The sequence below is a fragment of the Rhinopithecus bieti genome, unplaced genomic scaffold (genome assembly GCF_001698545.2).
Source record: "Rhinopithecus bieti isolate Rb0 unplaced genomic scaffold, ASM169854v2 scaffold_1106, whole genome shotgun sequence".
NCBI classification, from domain to species: Eukaryota; Metazoa; Chordata; class Mammalia; order Primates; family Cercopithecidae; genus Rhinopithecus; species Rhinopithecus bieti.
The window spans coordinates 924,537-949,366 of NW_016803367.1; the positions used below are offsets into that span (position 1 = coordinate 924,537).

General features: G+C 39.2%; 1 protein-coding gene across 6 annotated transcripts in view; it reads left to right on the forward strand.

Annotated features, from left to right (window-relative positions):
- RAB27A (RAB27A, member RAS oncogene family) overlaps positions 1–24,830 on the forward strand; it is a 95,383-nt gene that overhangs the window by 44,718 nt on the left and 25,835 nt on the right. For 3 of the 6 annotated variants that reach the window (XM_017881475.1, XM_017881455.1, XM_017881460.1), the window contains 2 exons: positions 19,412–19,586; positions 23,534–23,619. In XM_017881475.1, the coding sequence (XP_017736964.1) occupies positions 19,434–19,586; positions 23,534–23,619 (239 nt within the window). In that variant the 5' untranslated portion in view covers positions 19,412–19,433. Of the gene's footprint in view, positions 1–5,027; positions 5,119–16,801; positions 16,929–17,731; positions 17,807–19,411; positions 19,587–23,533; positions 23,620–24,830 lie in introns of those variants that run through there. The other 3 variants (XM_017881482.1, XM_017881467.1, XM_017881487.1) reach the window with 3 other exon arrangements.

A 24,830-nucleotide genomic window follows, 5' to 3' on the forward strand; every position in this document is an offset into this window, starting at 1 on the left:
GTGCTGGGAGCTGGAGACTGGAGCTGTTCCTATTCGGCCATCTTGCTCCGCCCCCTGACTTTTTTTAAATTTTATTTTAAACAAGGCTCTTGTTCTTTCTGAGTGACCCTCTTGCCTGCTCATTTTAGCCCTTATGTTCTTAACCTCTAGGCTTCAAATGTCTTTCTCAGAGACATGTTAAGAAAATAGGAGCTTTGTTTCCATAGATGGCCTTATCCCGGGCTTAGCTGAGGACAGAGACAAGGTATGGCCTTGAGGGACTAAGTTCTAACCTGGATGCTTGGCTTTCCATCTGCCTAGTCAGGAAAAGGAAACTTAGTGAAGGAGCCTAGTTGGAATAGTTAGGGAGCTTTTCTTTTTTTTTTTTTTCTTTGAGATCGTGTCTCGCTCTGTCACCCAGGCTGGAGTGCGGTGGCACTGTCTTGGCTCACTGCAACCTCTGCCTCCCTAGTTCAAGCAATTCTCCTGCCTTAGCCTCCGGAGTAGTTGGGATTATAGGCGCCCACCACCATGCCCGGCTAATTTTTGTATTTTTAGTAGAGACAGGTTTCACCATGTTGGCCAGGATGGCCTCGAATACCTTAACTCAGGTGATCTGTCAGCCTTGGCTTTCCAAAGTGCTGGGATTACAGGCATGAGCCACCACACCTGGCCAATTAGGGAGCCTTTCTTTTCTTTTTTTAACTGACGGAGTCTTGCTCTGTCAGCCAGGCTGGAGTGCAGTGACACGATCTTGGCTCACTGCAACCTCTGCCTCCTGGGTTCAAGCGATTCTCCTGTCTTGGCCTCCCAAGTAACTGGGATTACAGGCGCATGCCACCATCCCCAGCTACTTTTTGTAATTTTAGTAGAGCTGGGGTTACACCATGTTGGCCAGCTGGTCTCGATCTCTTGACCTCACAAAGTGCTGGGATTACAGGTGTGAGCCACCGCACCTGGCCAGGGAGCCTTTCAAACTGGATGGGCAGAATAGGGGAAAGCAAGTTGATCAAATAAATTGCTGTAACTTAGAAGGTTAGAAAATTTATCTGGCTTTTGATAAAGCAACAACTACTATGGGTCTTTTTTTGGTATATATAAATAGATATGTATATCTACATCTATCCTATATCTATAGCTTTTCGGGTTTTTGGCTGCATGGATGAATTATTATTTTATTTTCTATATTTTTTTGAGATGGAGTCTCGCTCTGCCACCCAGGCTGGAGTATGGTGGTGCAATCTTGGCTTACTGCAGCCTCTGCTTCCCGGGTTCGAGCCATTCTCATGCCTCAGCCTCCAGAGTAGCTGGGATTACAGGCATGTGTCTCCACGCCTGGCTAATTTTTGTATTTTTTAGTAGAGACAGGGTTTCACTATGTTGACCAGGCTGTTGAACTCCTGGCCTCAAGTGATCCACCTGCCTTGGCCTCCCAAAGTGCTGGGATTACAGGTGTGAGCCACTGTGCCCGGCAACTTGGATGAATTATATAGTGGTGAATTCTGAGATTTTAGTGTACCCATCACCTGAATAGTGTGCATTGTACCCAATATGTAGTTTTTATATCCCTCACCACTCTCCCCCAGTCTTTTCTAGCTACTGTTACTATGGGCTCTAATGAACTGTGTTGTCTGCCCAGATGTCCTCTTGAATTCTTGGAATGCTATCCTCTGAGACTCCCAGATCCATAAACTACTATTCCCCTTTGTTGATGTGCTCCTTAGTCTCTTGGTGTTTGACCTTGATATGACTTTGAATACCTGTCTGAAAACTCCCTTTGTATTTAATCCCTGTGGGTTTGAGTTGATTTTGTGCTGCCTTGACATAAAGCCAGGTAGGGAATGCAGGGGTTTCTCTGTCCCCTCTACCTCCTGCCCCTTTCTCCTTCCCTGGAACTTTGTAATGGTTTTAAGCAAGGGTACCTTCATGTAAAACACTCCTCATGACACAGCCATTAGCTGAGCCTAATACTAGAAATTTCTTCTGAATTCACAGAAAGAAGAAAATCTGAAGTTTTACTTTGATCAGTATTTAAAAAAATTTTTGTACCTCTTTATGCTCTTTTGTGCTATAATTTAGTGTGAAGTGACTTCTGATACAGCACAAAATAATATGTTCTCAGTTATCTTAAAGTTGCTATACCAACATTTCATTGTGTTCTTCAAACCATACCTTGACTTTTGAGGGTTCCATCCATATATAGATTTTTGAGTCCGTCAGGACTAATCTGGTCATATTTTCTGATGGCCTCAAAGTGTCCATTTAGATACAAGAAAGGATCACCAATGTAGCTGGTTACAAACATCCTCCCAGCAGTTTTCTCTCTTGCCCCTTTAAGGACATCACTTTCCTATCCCATGGTCAATGCTGCTTCCCTTTTGGGCAATTTGGCCTAGATTTTTCCAGGACTCATTTCCAGGACACATTCTCTGGGAATGACCCAGTGATGGTCGTTCTCAAGACTCTTCCTGTAGTCTCATTTCATTCTCTCAAGCTTTAGATAGCTCCTCTTGCAGTTCTCACCAGGGACACCCAAAGCATTTCAGATCCCTCCCAGATAAGAATTGTGTTAAGGTGGTATAGGAGACGCTGAATAAAGAGTGTGGCAGACCTTACAAATGAGCTGTCAACTGAAGTGGTTAGGCAGAGAGGAGGTGTTTAGGGACAAAGCCAAAGGCAAAGGAGATGATTCAGAGCTGCGCTGTAGGTAGACCTTTCTGCAATGATTTTCCAAATGTGTACAGTGAGATTCTTCTTATGTCCTTGGTGGGTCTATGGGCGTTGGTGTCTTAACCTTCACTCCTTTCATTAGAATCATCTGCTGCCACCTATTTATATGTTGGGGTGCCATGTAAGATTTTATTTGAAGAAACAGTTTTATTGCTAAAGAAAGTTTGCAACCAGCTGGACCAGAGCAGTTTTCTGAGGCAATGAAAGGTTTGTTGCAATGACATTATGTAGGTTTCCTATGCAGGAACTGGCTGTGAAGACACTCATCTGCTATGAAAAAGAAGTAGCCTAAACCTAGAGTAGCCCTTTCATGCTTCTAGAAGTCAGACAAGAAACTTCCCAAAGAATAATCTCTATAGTGATCTGTAATAAAATATTATGATGCAACATATTGTGTTCGTTCTTTATTGCTCAATTGACTGTTGTAACAGGATGAAAGCAAACATGTGCGGAAACATGTGCCTGAGCCTTGACTGCCGTTTATTGAATGTAGTTCACATGTGCTTCCTTAAATAATTTTACAACAATAGACAAATGAATCCATTCTGATTAAGAAAAGGAGAGAAGTCTAGTGCAAATTACAGGCTTCTCAACTAATAATTATAGGAATTCCAAATAGCATGTAAATGCTAATGGCAGACGTAAATAACTTAAAGTAGCATAAATAAACAATTTGGAGGTCTCTAAATTTGGTATATACCTTATTTGACCATATACTTTTTTTAATTCCAGTTTTTAAAAAACATAATAGAAAGTCCAAGTGCGGTGGCTCATGTCTGTAATCCCAGCACCTTGGAAGGCTGAGGTGGGCAGATCACTTGAGGTCAGGAGTTTGAGACCAGCCTGGCCAACATGGTGAAACCCCATCTCTACTAAAAAATACAAAAATTAGCTGGGCGTGGTTGCGCAGGCCTTTAGTCCTAGCCACACGCGAGACTGAGGCATGAGAATCACTTGAACCCGAGAGGCGGTGGTTTCAGTGAGCCCAAGATCATGCCACTGCACTCCAGCCTGGGTGACAGAGTGAGACTCCATCTCAAACAAACAAAAAAAACCCCCCCAAAACCCAAAAACAAACAATAGAAAAATAAAATTTTAATAAGTTTACAGAACTCGTTTTTTTTTTGAGACGGAGTCTTGCTCTGCCGCCCAGGCTGGAGTGCAGTGGCCGGATCTCAGCTCACTGCAAGCTCCGCCTCTCAGGTTTAGGCCATTCTCCTGCCTCAGCCTCCCAAGTAGCTGGGACTACAGGCGCCCGCCACCTCGCCCAGCTAGTTTTTTGTATTTTTTAGTAGAGACGGGGTTTCACCGTATTAGCCAGGATGGTCTCGATCTCCTGACCTCATGTTCCGCCCGTCTCGGCCTCCCAAAGTGCTGGGATTACAGGCTTGAGCCACCGCGCCCTGCCTCAGTTTACAGAACTCTTAAAGTATTTTCATGAATCTCAGAGTTTCACAGAATACAAACTGAAAAGCACAGATTTAGTGCTTCACTGAATAAAGACTACAATGCTTGCTCTTTTATTATGCTTTATATATTCATCCTCTTTAAGACATGACCTTGGGCGTATTTTCTAAAAATGAATATGATCTAGGAGTTTCAACACACCTTCAACACATCTGTTTCTTAGAAACAGATGAAGTAGCAAAAAGATAAATAAGGATATATCAGATCGAAAACCACAACTAACTAATTTGACTATAATGTATGTAATTTTGCATCCAATAACAGGATGTACAGATTGTTTTCACATAATCATGGAACACTTATAAAACTTAATTCAGGCGGGACATGGTGGCTTATGCCTGTCATTTCACCACTTTGGGAGGCTGAGATAGGAGGATCACTTGAGCCCAGGAGTTCAAGACCAGCCTGGGCAGCAACATAGTGACACCTTGTCTCTACCAAAAAACTGAAAAAGAATTATCCCTTTTTGGTGGTGCATACCTGTGATCCCAGCTACTTAGGAGGCTGAGGTGGGAGGATTGCTTAAGCTGGGGAGGTCAAGGCTACGGTGAGACATAATTGTGCCAGTGCGCTCCAGCCTGGGCAACAGAGTGAGACCCTGTCTCTAAATAAATAAACTTAATTCCTCTTAAATTCCCCCAAATTCGATGTTATGCAGACCACATTTAGCGATCACAATGCAATAAAATTAGAGATGGACAACAGTAATAGCAAAAAAGCCAACTGTAATCTGACAGGCTGAGTTGGAAACTGGCTGGATGAGTGTGCATTGTTGTTCTTCAGTCCTTTTGCATAAGCAAACACAAGTCACACCCCATTCTGTAAACAGCTGCTGATAGAAATGCAGTCAGTTCTGAGACTCTGCATACTGAATAAGAGGTGAAATAAGGAAAGACTTTGAGAAGCAATAAGAAGTATATTTGATTTGACCTTGTCCATTAGGTGAGTTTTCTTTCTTTTTTTTTTTTTTTGTTCAGTTACTAAAGAATATGATATTTAGGGAACATTTAAACATGTGTTATAAATATATATTAATGGAGACAGTAGACTTGACAAAAACCAAAAGGACCTATATATAGCTGGCTGTCTATAGCGTACTGACACCAAATGGAAGAAGCTAAGAATCCTGGCATCATTGGTTTAATGGTATTAAAACATCAGGAAAAGCCTTGATTTTTCTGAGCCTAGTTGACTGTTTTTAAAAGAACTAAGTTGGGATATAATAAACATATTTATAGATAGTAATTTCTTTTTTTTTTGAGACGGAGCCTCGCTCTGTCGCCCAGGCTGGAGTGCAGTGGCCGGATCTCGGCTCACTGCAAGCTCCGCCTCCCGGGTTTATGATACTAATGTTTTAAACGCGTGACCTGTTTGTATCAGAATGCTACCTTTTCATTAACATTATGGTAAAGCCCAAGCTGGCATAGTATTAAGAAGCACTTGGGTTTCCAGAATGGCTGTTTTCCCAGACTTTGCAGGGGAAAAACTCTTCCTGATTGGAAAAGTGGGAGTCCCTGAAGACACAGCAACATTATGAATTTATTGAGGAGGGTTGCACATCTTGAAGTTGACATAGCAATTCAGTGTGTAACAAGAAAAGCACTGGCATTGTTAGTTTCATGTCACTTTTTGCACATGCAAACTGGAGTTTGGCAACAGTACCTGGAGATGAGGGACAGGAAAGCCAGAAGAGGAAAAAGACTAAAAGTAAAGAGGCTGTGGCACCCAGATGATGGTTGGAAGTGAGGCTGTTGGAACACAGCATGGGGTGTGGTAGGGCGGATGTTTGACTATGGAAATGAAAATCAGCTGTGAAGAGATGAAAGTCCTGTGTGCTTTAGCATGCAACCACGTACCTGAAGAACATATTCCTGTGGGCAGAGAATGTATCTGCTTAAATGTGGTTAGTGCCTGTAGTCAGGGCGTGGTGCCGTGGGCCTGTAGTCCCAGCTGCTCGGCAGGCTGAGGCAGGAGAATGGCGTGAACCCCAGAGGTGGAGCTTGCGGTGAGCTGAGACTGCACCACTGCACTCCAGCCTGGGCAACAGAGCGAGACTCTGTCTCAAAAAAAAAAAAAATGTGGTTAGTGAGGATGAGGGTGTGGGGTAGGCAGGACAAGGGAGGTGTGAAGCCATACCTGGTGCCTCTTAGTAGTCTTTTTAAGTATCTATGTGCCAAACTGATGATACTCATATTCTCATTTTTTAAAAAGTCAATGATAAACGAGCCCCTCTCTTCCCCAGTTACTGTCAACTCATGGACATTTGTCTAATTGCTTTTATTATTTGGACAGTCATCTTTAACAGCTCTGGCTGCTTCTAATTCAACATTTTTCTTGGAAGGAAAGAAGTATCGTTGCTCCTTCAGAAAGCAAAGGGTCTGCTTTTTGAATTGGTGTGTTTCCCTAACAGATTAACATCTTTCCTGTGTTGCAGCAAACAAAAAACTTGAGGCAGGTGAGATGCAAGAGGGGAGTCAGTCTGTGTTGGACAAAGGCTTTCCATGCATGTGTCATGTTGCAGGAAGATGAGTCTTGACAGATTCCTTGACACTGTTTTAAGGTCTGTGTTTTGCAACTTGGAAATTCTCTTTGCAGTGTGAAGTCCTTTGAGTGCTGAATTTTTTTTCTTTGTTTTTTTTTTTTTTTTTTTTTTTGAGTGCTATCTGATTTGTAATTCTCTCAGTCCTGGCTGTGCTGTCATTTCTACTTTTTCTGCCTTTGAGCCTTGAGCCCATGAGTTTGGTGGCCCTCTGAGATAACCAAAGCTCTGCATTTTACCTCTTCAGAGCTTGTTAATACCAGAATTCCCAGTACTTACCAGTTGGGCTTGCAGATGTTCCACCTTCCAGGTAGCTTAAGTTGTTCCTCCTTTTTCATTTTCAGGAAATATTTCCACTCCATTCTTTGATAGCTTTATGAAGTCTCAGTATCATCCTGCAGGTAGAGTGGAAAAACCACCAGGCTCAGTGCTCAGGCCTGATTTAAGCCTTAATCTGTCATAATCATAAGAATAGCTATGGTTCATTTATCTTCATCAGGCATTTTGCTGCTCACTTTGCACAGGTAGGAGGTGGTGTACTGTTATTTGAATTTAGGAGAACTTGACTCCAAAGTCTGTGTTTCATTGTCTTCTATGTGCTCACAAAAAGCAACCACTCAGTGGGAGCATACTTCATAGATTTTGCACTCGTTCCAAATTCTTGGAGACTGCTTGTTTCTTGGTGGTGGTAAGAGGCATGTTTAGCTATGGGTTGAGCAGACTATTGCAGTGTCGTGTGGTTGTGTCCATTCTGAGACTGCTGTCACATTATTTGAGATATTACTAAGCAAACCAAACAGCCACACCTGTTTCCACTGTATTGGCTATGTTTTACCAATGGCATATATTCTATGTTTGTTTTTTTTTCTATTACCCTATATCTATAAAGCAAGAGGTACTTGTCACAACTATAAGTCCTATAAGACCCAGTGTTTTGATGAATTTACTTTCCATAAATCTCTATAAACATTCATATTCTGACCCTGGAAGAGCCTTGGGCAACAAATAATGTCTTTTGGGTAAATGAGTCAATGGTTTCCATAAATTAAGAAAAAAAGCCGATACCTCATTTGAGTTATTGACATTGGTCTTCCACAACCTTTTCTGCTTTCAGGAATCATTTCAATGCTCTCTTGTTTCCTGACATATAGTTGTTTGTGTTGTTTGCCTACTGGGTTATGTTGGTCACCCACTGAGGTGATGGTAACATTTCAGAAATAGTTCATGGGTTTCTAGGCTATGACTGCTTGTTTTTTTCTTCATCCTGGTCTTTCGCTTTAAGAAAAATTATGAACATCTGGAAGATGCTGTTAAAAATGAGGTATGTTTTGGAAGCATTTAGAAATGTGTGTGTATATATATATGTATTATATGTATATATTTACATGTAATATATATGTGTATATATGTGGGTATATGTATATTACATGTAATTCCCGGGTTCAAGTAATTCTCCTGCCTCAGTCTCCTGAGTAGCTGGGACTACAGGCTAATTTTTTTGTATTATTAGTAAAGTCAGGGTTTTGCCATGTTGGTTTTGAACTCCTGACCTCAAGTGATCCACCTGCCTTGGCCTCCCAAAGTGCTGGGGTTACAGGCATGAGCCACCATGCCTGACCTAGAAATGGATATTTAATTCAACAGTATTTGCAGATAATTTTATTTTTTGTCTGAAGAACTTGCTTTACTGGAATATTACCATCTGCTAGAAGCTGGTCTAGCAGATTTCTAGCATTTGGTCTAAAAGTTTTCACTTTGTTTAGATGAGGGAAATGGAATATTCCTATGTAGCAGGTGCATTTGTAAATATTAAACCAAATGCTGTACACCTTAAGATCTCAACAGTTTCTAGCTGTGAACTTCTCTGCTGCCTCAACATCACTGTTAAGGATGGACTTATGTTATTATTATAAAATACTGTACTGATAGGAATGCACTTATGAATCTTAGGTTATAGGTGAATATAAAATGCAGTTATCTAATATTCTGAATTTAGATAAAATCAAACTCATCTTTCAATAAGAAACAAGGAAAAATCATATTCCTGTTTCCTTCTACTTTTCAAAGGTATTAGATTTCCACTTCTCTCCGCCAGAGATTTTGCACAAACAAGACAAGCTCTTTGTTTATAACGTCATTTTTTCCACTCTTGACATATTAGAGAGGGGAGAACTGTATCTACACACATCTAGACCAGAAGTTGAGATGAGTAAACTGCACGGAAGACATAGGCTGTCTCCACTTATGGAAATGGGGTTCCTGCTATTGGGCAGTATGCATCTTGCTTTTGAAGTAAAAGTAGCTGTGTTTCACCTCAGGGTGTAGGAATTGTAATGGTCTGTGAGAGTTGTGGCCAGGGCTCATTTGGTAAATACAAGTTGTCCCTACTCAAATATCTTGGTACATTATAAAATGCCTCTTCTATCCTGCCTCATGCCATGTGACTTCTCTTCCTTGCTTTTGGCGTCTCTGTTATGTGTTTCCTTCCAGAATGCCAGGTATGGGTCCATAGTGGCATCATTAAAAACAAAACAAACAAACAGAAAACCAAGAAAAGCCTACTGCTTTTTAACGTTAAACATAAAAGCACTGATAAACTTTATATTTCTATGCCAGTCATTTGTATATGAACATTTTCTCCAAACGAATCCCTGGACAAGGGGCTGTTAAATTATATGAAAGAACATGTGGTGTTGTAATTCACATAAATGCTGATGTTCTGTGCTACCCGAAAAGTGATAGTTGTATTCACCTGCTCCTATTTCTCTGCAAAAATAATTTTACGCCGCAAGAACTGAAGTCCATAAGCTACATGGGAACACTCGAATATTTTATTAACCATTCTAAAAAATTCAAAATATTTTCAGATGAAACATTCTTTATAATATACCTTATGTTTCTCTTTCTGAATATTTCTCCTCTTGAGCTCAGGAGTTTGAGACCAGCCTGGGCAACATAGGGAAACCTCATCTTCCCACCTACAAAAAAAAAAAAAAAAAAAGCTGAGCATGGTGTATGGTGTTGTGCACTGCTGTGATCTCAGCTACGTGGGAAGCTGTGACAGGAGGATCACATGAGCCCAGGAGGTTGAGGCTATCTCTTTATTCTCTACTGAGCTTTACGTGTTTTTGTTTGTTTGTTTTGTTTTGTTTGTTTGTTGGCTTGGTTTTTGAGATGGAGACTCCCTCTGTCTCCCAGGCTGGAACGCAGTGGTGCCATCTCTGCTCACTGCGACCCCCACCTCCCAGGTTCAAGTGATTATCCTGCCTCAACCCCCCTGAGTAGCTGGGATTACAGGTACCCATCACCATGCCCAGCCATTTGTGTTTTTGTATTTTTAGTAGAGACAGGGTTTCACCATGTTGACTAGGCTGGTCTCAAACTCCTGACCTCAAGTGATCCGCCCATCTCAGCCTCCCAAAGTGCTGGGATTACAGGTGTGAGCCATCATGCCCGTCTGAGCTTCACATTTTTATTCCTTTTGCATGTTTATTCCTTTTGCATCTTTGTGAAACATCTGATTTGGGATATGAATTTTGATGTCATGTTGTGTTATGTTTATGAGAGAAGCTTAAAATGTTCGGAAAGATTGGCTTATTTGAAAACCCAAAGGCAGGTATAGTCATTGGGAGAAGTTAGACTGGGGCATGGCTAAAACCATAAGGTCTAAAGTAGGCAAGGAGTAAGAGATGCATTTTCCACATTGAGTATAACTGAGTTGGATCCCCATTGTACGCTGGCACCCAGCATATAGTAAGCATTCAATCAATATTTATTGAATGAAGGAAAAAGATAGAGGGTCAGAAGTATCCTTACAGAGACATGATGTCAGAGAAAATAAAGTCTCGCTGTGTTGCCCGGACTGTAGTGCAATGGCGCGATCTTGATGTGATTCTCCTGCCTCAGCCTCCAAAGAAGCTGGGATTACAGGTGCCCGCCACCACACCCAGCTCATTTTTTGTATTTTTAGTAGAGATGGAGTTTCACCATGTTGGGCAGGCTGGTCTCGAACTCCTTACTTTAGGTGATCCACCCGCCTTGGCCTCCCAAAGTGCTGGGATTACAGGTGTGAGTTGCTGCACCCAGCCTAAAATAATCTTATTTGAGAGGAAAATACTAAGGGACTGAGCAATTCTACAGGGAAATGGAAAATTTCATGATTTCTCTGCTTGCTTTTCATTTTGAAACCATAGGAAAGAAAGTTGATTTATGGGATATGGTACAAGTATCAAGAAGAGTTTTTTGTTGTTGCTTTGTTTTTTTCTTGGATTTGCAATGACCACCAAGAAGCAGACAAGCTCCCAATTTATGACTTCTCTCCTTGGCGGAGCTCATCAGGAGGAAGGGCTTCTTGACCGAGGGACTCTGAGGACAGAAGTACAGATCCTTCAACCCAATGTCTTTAACAGCCCAAGCCTTAATCATAAAGCAGTTTATCACTGCTATAACTGCTGGCACTGAAGAAAACTTTTGCTTCTTGAATTCAAGAAGCTATAACTGAGGTTTCTTGCTCTGAAGGAAGGAATACAGACAGAAGAAAAAATATACATACATGACTGAAATTTAGGAGACTTGAGATCTAGACTAGCCCCATATCTATCTGGTTTATTTCAGACTATTCATTTGCCTTCTCTGGGTTTCAGTTTCCTCTTCTGGAAATTAGAGCATTCAACTAATGGGTACTCCTAGGTCTGAAATTACCAAAAACCACCCAGATACAACTCATTCTTAGGTTGGAGTGCCAAAGTAGATTTTGTGATGGGTAGGGCACCCCAAAGTCGTTGTATTTACATTGAATTTCTTTCTATGATTTTTCTGAAGGTTCAGGTACTGGTTACATTAAGAATAGGTTATAAAATCACATGCCTTGCTAATAAAGAACTTGGTGAAACTATTAGTAGTATTGTTAATAAGTTTCAATTATTGAACACTTAGCACAGGGCAAACAATGTGCTAAAAGCTTTCTGTGGGTTATCTCACTTAGTCCTTAAAACAGCTCAATGAGATTAGAACTGTTATTATCTCCATTTTACAGTTGAAAGAATACGGCTTAGTTTAAAAAACTTAGATCAGGTCATACAGAGTAGAAAAGTCAGAATTTGAACTCAAGCCTACTTGCCATCACACTGAGAAAACATCACTCTCTATATGGTATGAGTCTTGTCCAGACATGAAGTTCTTTTTAAGGATGATGAGCAGATAAAATAAAATCAAGTACATTTATTACATGTAGTTGTTCAGTTAATATTATTCCTCCCCTTTCTTTTGCTCTACACTAAATATGAGTAATAGAGGGAAAATTTGGCTTTCAAAAGATGCCTGACCTGTCTAGAGTAGTTTTAGAATGATTCTGCCTAATAGTAGGGGATCCTAAGGTTGGAGTCTATCATTGACTTTAATATGACACTTCATGGAAAATCCGGGCTGTGATATGTCTGTGTGTGTGTGTAGGAGGGACAGAAAGAGAGGGAGAAATAGAACTAGATCTTTTCCCTTTGCTCTTAACTAAATCTACTCTCTTCTATCTTATTTCCTAAAAAACACTTAAAAAGTATTTTTGAAAACACTTAAAAATTTTTTAAGTGCTTTTTTCCTTCAACTTTTATTTTAAGTTCAGGGGTACATGTGCAGTTATTTTTATTTATTTAAAAAATTTATTTAAAGATGGGATGTTAATCTGTTGCCCAGGCTGCTGTGTAGTGATGTGATCGTATCTTACTGCAGCCTTGAACTCCTGGGCTTAAGCAATCCTCCTGCCTCAGCCTCCCAAGCAGCCAACACTACAGCTACAGGCATGTACACATCCTGCCTAATTTTTTATATACGATTACCTATATATATAACATATATACTACTATATATATATACTACCTATTTCTTTTTTTTTTTTTTTTTAAGAGATAGGTCTTACTAGTTGCCTGGGCTGGTCTTGAACTCCTGACCTCAAGCTCTCCTTATGACTCAGCTTCCTCAGTCACTGGTATTACAGGTGAAAATATGTTTTATTTTAAAAATAAGGAACATGATAGACTTTCTCTCACCAGGCAATTAACACCACATAGTACATGTTGAGGAAGTGGGTGTTCCTTGCTTTCTATTGTTAATCTGATGATAGTGAGGGTGGAGAGCACTTTGAAAAAATATTTGTATAAGGAGGAGAGAGAGAAGTGAGCTGAATAAGAAAGTCTTTTGTGTATCCCAAATTAAGGTCATTCTTGACTTTTTAGAAGACATTTCCTTGAGGTAGACAGCACTTTTTTCAAGAAGGTACAGAGTTTAAATATGTAACCTTGGCTTCAAATACTCTTAGCACATCCTTATTTTAAAATTAATTTTAGTTTAGGGGCTCAGTGTACTTTCTTATACTTCTAGGAAAGAAAAGAACAGTGCCTGCATATTGACCCTTGGAAGCCAGATTGCTGGATGCTGCTGCTCATAGCAGCTAATACTTACATAGGACTTACTGTATGTCCTGTCCACTGTTCCAAACTTTGTGTGTATACCCTAGCTCAATCCTCACAATAGCCCTCTGAAATAACTTTATTATTGTGCTTCATTAAGTCTAAAGTATATTGATGATGCATTCTTGACCTTGCTAGAAGATGCTAACAAAAGACTTTCACACAACTGTATCTCTAGTGACACCTGATTTATAATAGCAATTGCAAGATGTCTTGGGTTGTAAGACTTAAATGTAAGATGCACCCCAGTTTTAAAGAAGTTAAAATAAGAAAGCATGTTAGAATTGATAAAATAGAATCTCATTCCTGTTTTACAGACGAGGAGCCCAAGACAAAAGAGATTAAATAAATTTTCCAAAGTTACGTGACTGGACTCAAATACAGGTGGCTTGGTTGTAGAGTTTCTGCCTTTAACCTCCATGTTTTTCTCCTGGCTCTCAACAATACACTGGAATTGAGCCCATGCTAATATGTGGGTAGACTGGCCAAGACCCAGTTACTTATGCCCTCGTTGCGGCACTCATGATAGAACAGCCCCAGATCTTTCTGAGGGAGACAGTGTATATGCTATGTGCAACCTGCCTCTAGGGCAGTGATGAGGATTGTTGTGCTAATGTGTGTAAAGTCCTTGACATGTGGGCATCTGACCTAGGCCTCAGACACATTTTCAGCAAGAGAGTGTCACAGGGAAGTCCTTGTGAACCGGCTTCCCAAACCTCGGTAGGCTGGAGTACAAGCAGGAAATGGTGAGCGTACAACGTTGTTTGGGTGCCGCCAATGTCCAATTCTGGTACTATGTGGTCTCACTGTTTCCCTTCGTCCTCTGAAATGCCGACACAAAAATCATTTACGTTATTAGATTTCTGTATTTGAGGAGTGGAGTATTTTCTTTCTGGAAAACAGGCCCTAGGAATACCACTCAGGACTTGAGTAATAAATTAAAAAAAATTATTTATATGAAAATCTACCATCAATTGAGATTTAACATTAAGTTGTCTTCACCTAGTAGTGATAAGTAGTGATGAGAAAACCACGTATGGGATTGCAAGATGGAGTTGGGAGTATAGTCTGCTATGGACTAGAATGATTTTCTGCTGAAAGATGGGGTAATTCCATTAACTCCAGGCTTTCACTCATTGGACTGCAAGCTCAGATAAGAAGGTTGTCACCCTGAACACCATGCCCAAACCTTGAAAGAGCTGTTATTTTGAAAACTTACCTGCCCCCAACTCCCTTTATTTCTCTGAAATTTCCTTATGCTTTGGAATTCTGGTCTTTGTTAACCCAGACCAGCCTGGTCAGTGTGATCAATCTTGGACAAACTCTAGATGGCATCCAAATTTGCCGAAAGTTTTTCCCAATTGAAGTCTTTGTTGCTGGGTCATGGGTGAATGTTTTTCTGCCAGGTCTTTGAGGTAAGATGGGAGGTGAATTCTCAACCCAGGAAGCCTGTGTCACTCATCAAATCTTTCCCTGTTATCTGTCATCTTCTCCTATGCCAGTGCTCCTTTCTCCCAATCCTTTACTGTCCTCGAACACATACATGCTGTTCGAGTGTGGCGATACAGTATATAATGGTGGAGATACATTTTTGGATACAGAATACCTACAAATGAAGTAATTTCAAAATAAAATTTGAAGTTTGTTGGTTTGGCGCAAGTTTTAAGCACCACACTGTTGTTTTTGGTGCTTCCGATTGTCATTTTACATTTCTAGTTTTCAACTGTTTGGACATCTGAAATTAATTTGAAACATTTCAGACTGTTTTGAACCAGTCTATATAGTCTAAACAAGTAAAAACAATTTTATAGATAACTGTAGTTATCAAACTAGTTTCCAGCAGTTTAATAGAGTTTGAGCAAGTGTGACTCAATTGAAAGTAGATTTAATTTGTCAGCAGAGTTTGATCCAGTAAAATATACTCAGAACCAACTAAAACTTATAGGAGCCTGTCAGCACCTGCATGTCCGAGTCAGAGCCTATTTGAGCTAGCTAAAACCAGTCTGAAGCAATTAAAGCTAATTACAATGAGACTCCAATAATTTTGGTTAGATATATCAGGTTTTAGCCAAAGTCAGAAAGTAGTTTTGTAGGAGAACTTCTTTTAACTCACCCTAAAATAATATGAACCCGATTCTTTTGAACAACTATGATGCTAAAATGGATGGGTGTATTTTATATGGATGCTAAAATGGATGGGTGTATTTTATATGGATTTGAACCTGTTTTTAAGTTGATCAGAACTCTTTTGAAATAAACATATCTATATTAAATGAATCGCAAATGGTTAGAACCAGCTAAAAAAGATCAGAATTAGTTTGAAAGTGATCTTTGTTAACTCAGCTGACCACTTTGAACCAGTAAGCAATACTTTGTGCTAGAAAAACATGTTTTAAGCTGGCCAGAGTCAATTTGAAAATTGTTCTAGGTCTTCAGACTCAGTCTGAATGTCCACAATGGGGAGAATAAGTGAGCTAACAATTAAGTACCCAGTATATGCCAACCATTGTGCTGGGCACTCCATAAACAGTATCTCATTGAATCCTCAGAACAATGGTGTGAGGAGTAGTATATATTCTTTTTTATAGAACAGAAACCTGGAAATCTAAGGCTCAGAGACATCCAAGTAATTGGTATCTGGGAGATTTGGGATTCAAACCCAGCTCTGCTTGATTTTGTGAGTTTCCTATTAGGTTACCTTGTAAAATACCATACTCGTGGTCACTTTAAAGCCCAATATTGCATTTGTAACAAAAGTGAGTAACGGACATGAAACTTGGGGTAGAATAGACATTGGACTTGGAACTAGGAGATCTAGATTCCAGATGGTGCAAATCAGTCTGCCTCTCTGGGTTCTGTTTTATCCTTTAGAAAACTGAACCCAGAGAGTGGAAGGTCTGAACATTTATTTTCAGATCAAGAAAGCAGATAATTGTCTTAAAGATACAATCTGAAAAGTGCGAACTATGATTAATATTGATGGTGGTATCTATACCTTCAGTTTGCGGTCTGGTTTGTTAATAGTCCCTTTATGATTACTTGGTCAGTATTGCTATTGCGAATAGAAAACAAAACTCATGAAGATCACTTGTAGACTTACATGTATGATTATGGAAATGAAACACATTAGAGATAGTTTAAGTCTTTGAATTCCACGTAAGTGGGTTTAGAGAATTCTAGAATATGATGCCATTGGTGACAGCATTTTTTCATGTACCTTAAGTGATATAAAAAACATAGTTATACCAACTTTTTTTTTCAAATTAAAAATAAAGAGGAAATAAGGTAGCCACAGTGTCTTTTGCATCATTCTCACTGCAGGATCAGTATTGTTTTTGCTGCTCCATTCAGTTTGAGGGGAAGCCCCCAAATGAGTCAACATTATCTGGACTTGCTTTTCAATTCTTAGCTCTTATTTCCAATAACTTAGAGCCAGGTGTGATACTGTGATGTGACATGCTATAATGTTGACGTCCAAGTTGTCGGTTTTTGGAGAGGAATTCTGTTATATGTCATTAATACTGGTGACCTATACTTGCAAATACCCAACTATAAAGATAGGTAAGGCATCATCTGTGAAGTGTCACTCTTTATGGTGTGCAAATAGAATTTTGAATGTTTGTAGAGGCTCTGCCCTTATCCACGGGCTAACCATACCTGAAACGTGAGGTTGCAGATCTGCACTGAAGCACTCTGAGGAAACACCCTGCAGTGGCTCTTGGGGCTCAGCATTCAGGAGTTTTCAGCATAAGGTGAGTCACCAAGTTGAGGATAGGGTAAGGGAGGCAACATTGAAAACCAGTCAGTATTCTTGTCTGAGTTTTTATTAATTTTATGGATACATAGAAATAGTCCTATAGGAAGCACTGAGTATGGCAGCCAAGTTTCTGGATATGGGGCTGGGTAAAAAGGAGATAATGCCAGGAGTCAGTAGCATCTAATGTAGGACATCTGGCATGTATATAGATAGATAAATAGGTATGTTTTTGAATAGTCATGTAGAGTTGTCAGTGTTAATGAGATAGTTATTTTTATGATTTTCAGGAGAGTTTATTGGCATTTGGGGGAATGGAGAGAGGTTGGTTAATGTGTACAAGCATACAGTTAGATGGAAAGAATAAGTCCTAATGTTCAACAGTAGACTAGGGTGACTATAGTTAACAAAAATGTATTGTGTATTTCAAAATAGCTAGAAGAGAGTACTTGAAATGTTCTCAATGCATAGAAATGATAAATACTTGAGGTAATAAATACCCTAAATACCTTGATCATTACATTCTGTGCATGTAACATTGTGTTGATATGATCATTACATTCTATGCATGTAACAAAGTATTACATGTACCCCATAAAATGTACAAATATTATGTATCAATAAAATTTTAATAAAAAAGTAAACCTTCCCTGGAGAGAGATCCCATTTCTAGTTGGACTGATATTTTGGGTTTGAATCTATTTAGAGGGTAAAAACAAATCATGAAAAGTGCTGATTGCAAAGAACCAAAAATAGCCATGGTTAGGTATTGCTGATATAAATGAATTTTTCTTCCTCAAGGTGGACTTTTGTTTTAGTCAGTATTGAAGAGCTGAATTTTTAGCAGTTCTTGATAGAATACCCAGGTAAATATAGGTAAGTGAGCCCTTGGTTGTGGGACTATGGTCTCTGAGCAGTGACTGTTTAAATCTGGAACTCAGTTCCCAAGTGAGCAGTGATACTCCAAAGAAGTCTGATTTAATATGTAATACATATTAATAGTAATATATAAGGAAGCAGGGAGTAAATTTACTTGTGAAATAACAGTGTCTTTGAAGGAACTGTAATAACATGTGAAAATGAATAGAATAAATGAAATTGCCTAGATGTCCATGTAAAAAGAGAGAAAAGGCAAGGTTCTAGCACTAGGAGACTTTCTTTCTTTGTTTCTTTTTTTAAATTTCCATAGGTTTTTGGGGGAACAGGTGGTGTTTGGTTACATGAATAAGTTCTTTAGTGGTGATTTCTGAGATTTTGGTGCACCCATCACCCAAGCAGTGTACACTGTATTCAGTCTGTAGTCTTTTATCCCTCACCTCCCCCCACTCTTTCCCCCGAGTACCCAAAGTCCATTGTATCATTCTTATGCCTTTACATCCTCATAGCTTCACTCCCACTTATGAGTGGGAACATATGATATTTGGTTTTCCATTCCTGAGTTACTTCACTTAGAATAATGGTCTTCAATTCCATCCAGATTTCTGTGAATGCCATTATTTCATTCCTTTCTGTGGCTGAGTAGTGTTCCATAGTGTGTGTGTGTGTATGTATATGTATGTGTGTGTATATGTATATGTGTGTGTGCGTGTGTGTATGTGTGTGTGTATATATGTGTGTGCGTATATGTATCTATGTGTGTGTATGTGTGTGTGTGTATATATATATATCACAATTTCTTTATCTACTCATTGATTGGTGAGCATTTGGACTGGTTCCTTATTTTTGCAATTGCAGATTTAGCACTAGGAGACTTTGAAAAAGGAGGGGAAATTGGAACTACTTGTACTCTAACAATTACTGTTATTCCTTATAACATTCTCCTTCCTCTATTTTTCTTGTATTAGTTTTTGTTCTATATGGTCTGCAGATAAGACTTAGTGACTGTTACTTTCTTGTTGATTATCATTCTCACTTGGAATTTTTGTCCTATTTTGGTACTATAATATGTATGTTTTATTTTATTTTATTTTTTTTTTAATTTTGAGACGGAGTTTCGCTCTTGTTGCCCAGGCTGGAGTGCAATGACGCAATCTTGGCTCACCACAACCTCCACCTCCCGGGTTCAAGCGATTCTCCTGCCTCAGCCTCCCGAGTAGCTGGGATTATAGGGATGCACCACCACACCCGGCTAATTTTTGTATTTTGTAGAGATGGTGTTTCTCCATGTTGGTCAGGCTGGTCTCGAACTCGCGACTTTTGGTAATCTGCCTGCCTTGGCCTGCCAAAGTGCTGGGATTACATGTATGTTAAATATGTTAAATTAAAACTACACTGTTAATTACTATTTCAATAGCTTCTCATCTAGCTACTTATTAGGTCTTCAAGAATGGTGGCGAATATGTATGTAACCCTCTTTTCATACAACCCATAGACATATAGGTTAACATTAGGTATTAAGCTGAATTTTGTCGTCATTTTTTTAATGGATAATTAATGTTTTCTAATGGATTTTAATTAAAAAAATTTGTATGTATTTTACAGGTGAACCACTGAGTTCTTCATTATGTCTGATGGAGATTATGATTACCTCATCAAGTTTTTAGCTTTGGGAGACTCTGGCGTAGGGAAGACCAGTGTACTTTACCAATATACAGATGGTAAATTTAACTCCAAATTTATCACAACAGTGGGCATTGATTTCAGGGAAAAGAGAGTGGTAAGTTCTATATCCTTCTGTGTAAAAATGTAATCTTTGAGTCAACATTTGCTGGTCTGTTTAGTTTACTTTGTAGGAATTAGGAGGACAAAGGTCGGGATCTGAAATTAAAGGGTACATAGGAAAGTGAGTTATATTCAATCTAGGCAACATGATTGAAAAGGTTGTGCTGACAACATTTCATATAAAACCAGGCAGACAAAGTGGAAGTAGACAGTCCTTTAAAATGTCACCTTGGTATTCTTTTGGCTTGTATCTTCCCTTCTGGACTCCAATAGTTATTTGTCTACCTTTGTCTTGAAGCCTGCCAGCCACTTTGCCCCTCATACTCTTGTTTTATGGGCTGTATCTTCCACCTTTGGTATCTTATTATTTTTAATGGCGTTTCTCCTAATAAAGTCTCAGCAATTCCGCATGGAATACTAACTGGCAGAACTCATCACTGCTACTGGGAGGGTGAGGTTGGAGTAGAAATGGGGAATGCCAGTAGTGAATGTGATGTTCTGCAGAATGTTGAAGAGAGAAGCTTTTATTTACTTGTTTTTTTAAGGACTTTAAGACTGAAAGTTATTCTAATTTTGGAGGGGAAGGCAGAAGGTCATTGTGTCACAGTTGCAGATGAGGAAAGACGGCCTTCTCCTTAGGTTACATTTGTTGCTGAAAAATCCATTGTTAGCATGAAGCAGGTAAACAAGTGGTCAGGAAATTAATGACAAAGGTCCTTTAATGGATCATATTCTGTCAGGGGGAAAGGTCCCTGGCTTTTAGGACATAAGAAAGTTCCCTTTTGCCCATTCTAGGTCTTTTATTCTACTGCCAGAGAGTCTTACAGAGATTAAGACCCACTGAAGAACAATAGGGCCCTAACGAAATTTTCAGTATTGACGTATAGTTGATAGAATCTATATATAGGTATGTGATTATTTTTGTTGGTTACTTATTTTATAACTTAAAAAATAGATTTGTTGAGATATAATTCATAAGAAAAGGAAATCCATCCATCTAAAGTATAAAATTCAGGGGTTTTAGTATATTTTCGGAGTTGTGTGGCCATCACAGCCATTTAATTTTAGAATAGTTTCATACCTCATACCTATTAGCAGACATTCCTCTTTCTACCTCCCCTTAGCCACCAGGAATTTTCTGTCTGGCTTCTGCACACATCATATAAATGGAATAATATATGGCCTTTTGTGTCTGGCTTCTTACACTTAGCCTGATGTTTACAAGGATCTTCCATGTTGTAGCATGTATCAGGACTTCATTACTTATGATGGCTGTATAATATTCTTTTGTATTGATATACCATTTTGTTTATCCATTTGTCTGTTGATAGATATTGTGTTCTTTTTCTATTTTCTAGTGTATCATTTTAATTCCTTTTAAAATTATATATTTTGAGTTCTTTTTTAATAGTTCCTTTGGGGATTATAATTATTTTAATTTTTCACAATCTAATTTTGATGAATAGCAACTTAATTTGAATACTGTATAAAACTTTGCTCTTATGTGGTTCTGTTTTCTCCCCTCTTTCTGTGCCATTATTACTACACAAATGACATCTTTCTACTCTGTGTGCCTATCATCAACACAGCTTTACAATTATTGCTGTATGCAGTTAATTTTTCTTTTCTTATCTTATCTTATCTTTTTTTTTTTTTTTTTGAGACAGGGTCTTTGTTGCTCAGGCTGGAGTGCAGTGGTGAGATCTCAGCTCACTGCAACCTCTGCCTCCCAGGTTCAAGCAATTCTACTGCCTCAGTCTCCCAAGTAGCTAGGATTATAGGCACTTGCCACCACGCCCAACTAATTTTTTATATTTTTAGTAGTGATGGGGTTTCGCCATGTTGGCCAGGCTGGTCTTGAACTCCTGACCTCAAGTGATCCACCTATCTTAGCCTCCCAAAGTGCTGGGGGATTACAGGCATGAGCCATCACTCCCAGCCTGCAGTTAAATTGTAATCTGCTGGAGGAAAAGGGCTACAAAGAAAAAAACGTTTGTACTGTTTTTTATATTTACTATGCAGTTACATTTTCACTGGTGCTCATTATTTCTTTGTGTGGATTTAAGTTACTGTCCAGTGTCCTCTCAGCTCAGTCTTGAGAGTTGTCTTTAGTATTTCTTGTAGGGCAGGTCTGCTAGAGATGACTTTTCTCAGTTTTGTCTTAATTTATCCTTTAATTTTAGAGGACAGCTATGTTACTGATTTTTAAGTTCTTTGAATATATTTATAATTCCTGATGTAAAGTCTTTGTCTAATAAGTTTAACATCTGGGCCTTCTCAGGAATAATTTCTATTGGTTGCTTTTTTCCTGTGCATGAGCCATACTTTCCTGTTTCTTTGTGTGTCTTACAAGCTTTGCTGGAAACTGGACATTTAAAATAATGTGTCTATTCTAGGATTCTTTCCCCTACCTGGGTTTCTTGTTTTTACTGCGTATTTATTTATTTTTGTTGTTGCTGTTTGTTTGTTTAATAATGTTTCTAGGATAATTCTGCAAAATCTGTATTCTTTGTATGCAGCTACTGAAGTCCCTGCTCAGTGAACTTAGTGGTCAGCTAATGAGTGGACAGAGTTTATTAAATTCCTTGAACCAATTAGTCTCTTAGCTTTTTCTGAGAGTCTCTGTGTGTGTGTTGGGGTATGTGTTTAATACGACTGCAGGCAGTTTACAACTCTGCCTTAGCTTTTATTTTCTGCCTGAGAAGAACCTCAAGGTCAGTCAGAAGTGAGAGATTAGGACCTTTGTAGATCTTTCCTGGGCATTTGTAGAGCCCTGCCCATGAACATGGCCTTTTAGCTTCCAAGGAATATTTGAGAGCATTATAGAAATCTCATTTCCTATTTTTAAAATTTTTGTTGTTGTTGTTGTTGTTAGACTTTTGTTAGCCCTAACTGGTTTTGCTACCTCTGATAGCTGTGATATTAAATAAATTACTGCTGACAGTTTTCAACAAATGCTCTCGGGACAGGGCTGTTCTCAAAGAGCAAGCTCTGATGAGGTCAAATAAAAACAAAGCTGGGGCATGGAGCTTTCCAAGGGGCTTCCTGACAATTTTTCTCAGTATGGGACTTTTAGGGAGCTCCAAATCTATTGTGCCTCCGCTGTCCACAGTGGTGGCTAGGCTGATGTTTTCACAACTACCACATTTGTGCAAGTGGTTTTTAAGTCTTTTAAAAGCTGGAGTGAGGGGGATGGGAATAGGGCAAGGTAAAAAACACCTCAAAGCTTACTGTTTTACTGATATTCAGCTGTTTTTCTTGAATAAATGCTCCTTGGAATGTTGCAAGTCTTTGTTAATTTCCAGAGTACTGAAAAGTTGATTTGGACAATTTTACCAGTGTTTTGTTGCTATTGTGGAGGAAGAAATTTTGATGGTCCAGGGTGGGAGCTAAACAATAGGTACGCATGGACATAAAGACAGAAACAGTAGACACTAGGGTCTCCAAAAGGGGGAAGGGAGCGAGACAGGGGCTGAAAAACTACTTACTGGGTACTATGTTCACTGTTTGGGTGATGAGTTCAATAGATGCTCAAACCCCAGCATTATGCAATCTATCTATGTAACAAACCTGCTCGTGTATCCCCTGGTTAAAAAACAAAAACGATGAGATTGGAAAAAGCCACAGAAGTGGAATATTTCCTGAAACTAGTGACCCAAGAGAACTTTGAGAAAAGATAAGCTAATTATATTATATTTTATACAAGTTATTTTGTATACATATCTTACAATATATTTATAAAATATATACATATATTTCAGTATAACTTATTACATTACCTGGATATAATTATTTGACATAAATACAAACATGGTTGTATTCCATATGGGATTCTCTTTGGAAGTTTAGATGCCTTAGGGATTTGTACTGAATAAAAAGATGAGAAGGGTTCACTGGTGTCAGAAGTTCTCTTTTATTTTCTCTTTCACTTTGCTGTTTTAGGTGTACAGAGCCAATGGGCCGGATGGAGCCATTGGCAGAGGCCAGAGAATCCACCTGCAGTTATGGGACACAGCAGGGCAGGAGAGGTATGAGATCTTCAGTTATGTGCTCCTTACTGAAGGAAAGGGAGATATAGTTACATTCTTTAAACAGTGACCTGAGCAGGAAAAAGCCAGCCAATTCGTTGGTTTGTACTTGGATAAAGAATGCTGCCAAATTAGCAGGAAATTTGTCAGTCTGAGATGAGAATGGTGGCTTTACTTCATACAAGGTCAAAGGGGAGGTTAGGATTCTTACTTGTGGACTTTTTTCTTTTCCTTCTTTTAATCTTTTGACATAGACACTTTGCTCCATTTCCTTTTGCTATTTACTCAACCACAAGAAAGCGGCCAAGTTTCATGCATTATTCTTACCTGATTGTTGAAACCTAGTGGGAAATCTGGTTGGAACTGATTCATATGACCAGAGGTTACTTGACCAAAATAAGGCACATGAAATCTTGATATAAAGTTCTTTCAGGTAGCTAAAACTTCTGTTTTCTCTCAAAGCCACCTTGAAGGATTTGGTTTGTTTTTTAACTTTTTATTATGGAAAACTTCAAGGATATTCAAAAGTGGAAGGATTATATGATAAACCCAGGTATCCATTACTCAGCTTCAACAATTATGAAATTGTGGTCAATGTAATTTCATTTATACCGCTTACCTCTTCTCACCCCCACCCCCTTACCATATAATTTGGAAGCAAATTCCAGACATTATATTATTTCATTTGTAATACTTGCGGTATGTAGCTCTAAAAGATAATAACTCTTTTTTTTTTTTTTGAGGCAGAGTTTCACTGTTGTTGCCCAGGTTGGAGTGCAAAGTTGCGATCTCAGCTCACCACACACAACCTGTACCTCCCTGGTTCAAGTGATTCTCCTGCCTCAGCCTCCCGAGTAGCTGGGATTACAGGTGTGCACCACCACACCCGGCTAATTTTGTATTTTTAGTAGAGACGGGGTTTCTCCATGTTAGTCAGGCTGGTCTCGAACTCCTGACTTCAGGGAACCGCCCACCTTGGCCTCCCACTGGGATTATAGGTGTGAGCCATGGCCCCCTGCCAGGAACTCTTTTTAATAAAAACGTTGATGAAAAGTATTTGAGAAAAACCTAATATTGCTGATTAGATGACAAATTCATACCAATATTTTCTTCCCTGGAGCCTGCCTGTCAGTTACAGATTTTACATATAGGCAAAGATAGAGGAAACTGACTGGTGGTGGGGTGGAGTTGGGGGTGGGGAGAGAGAGAGA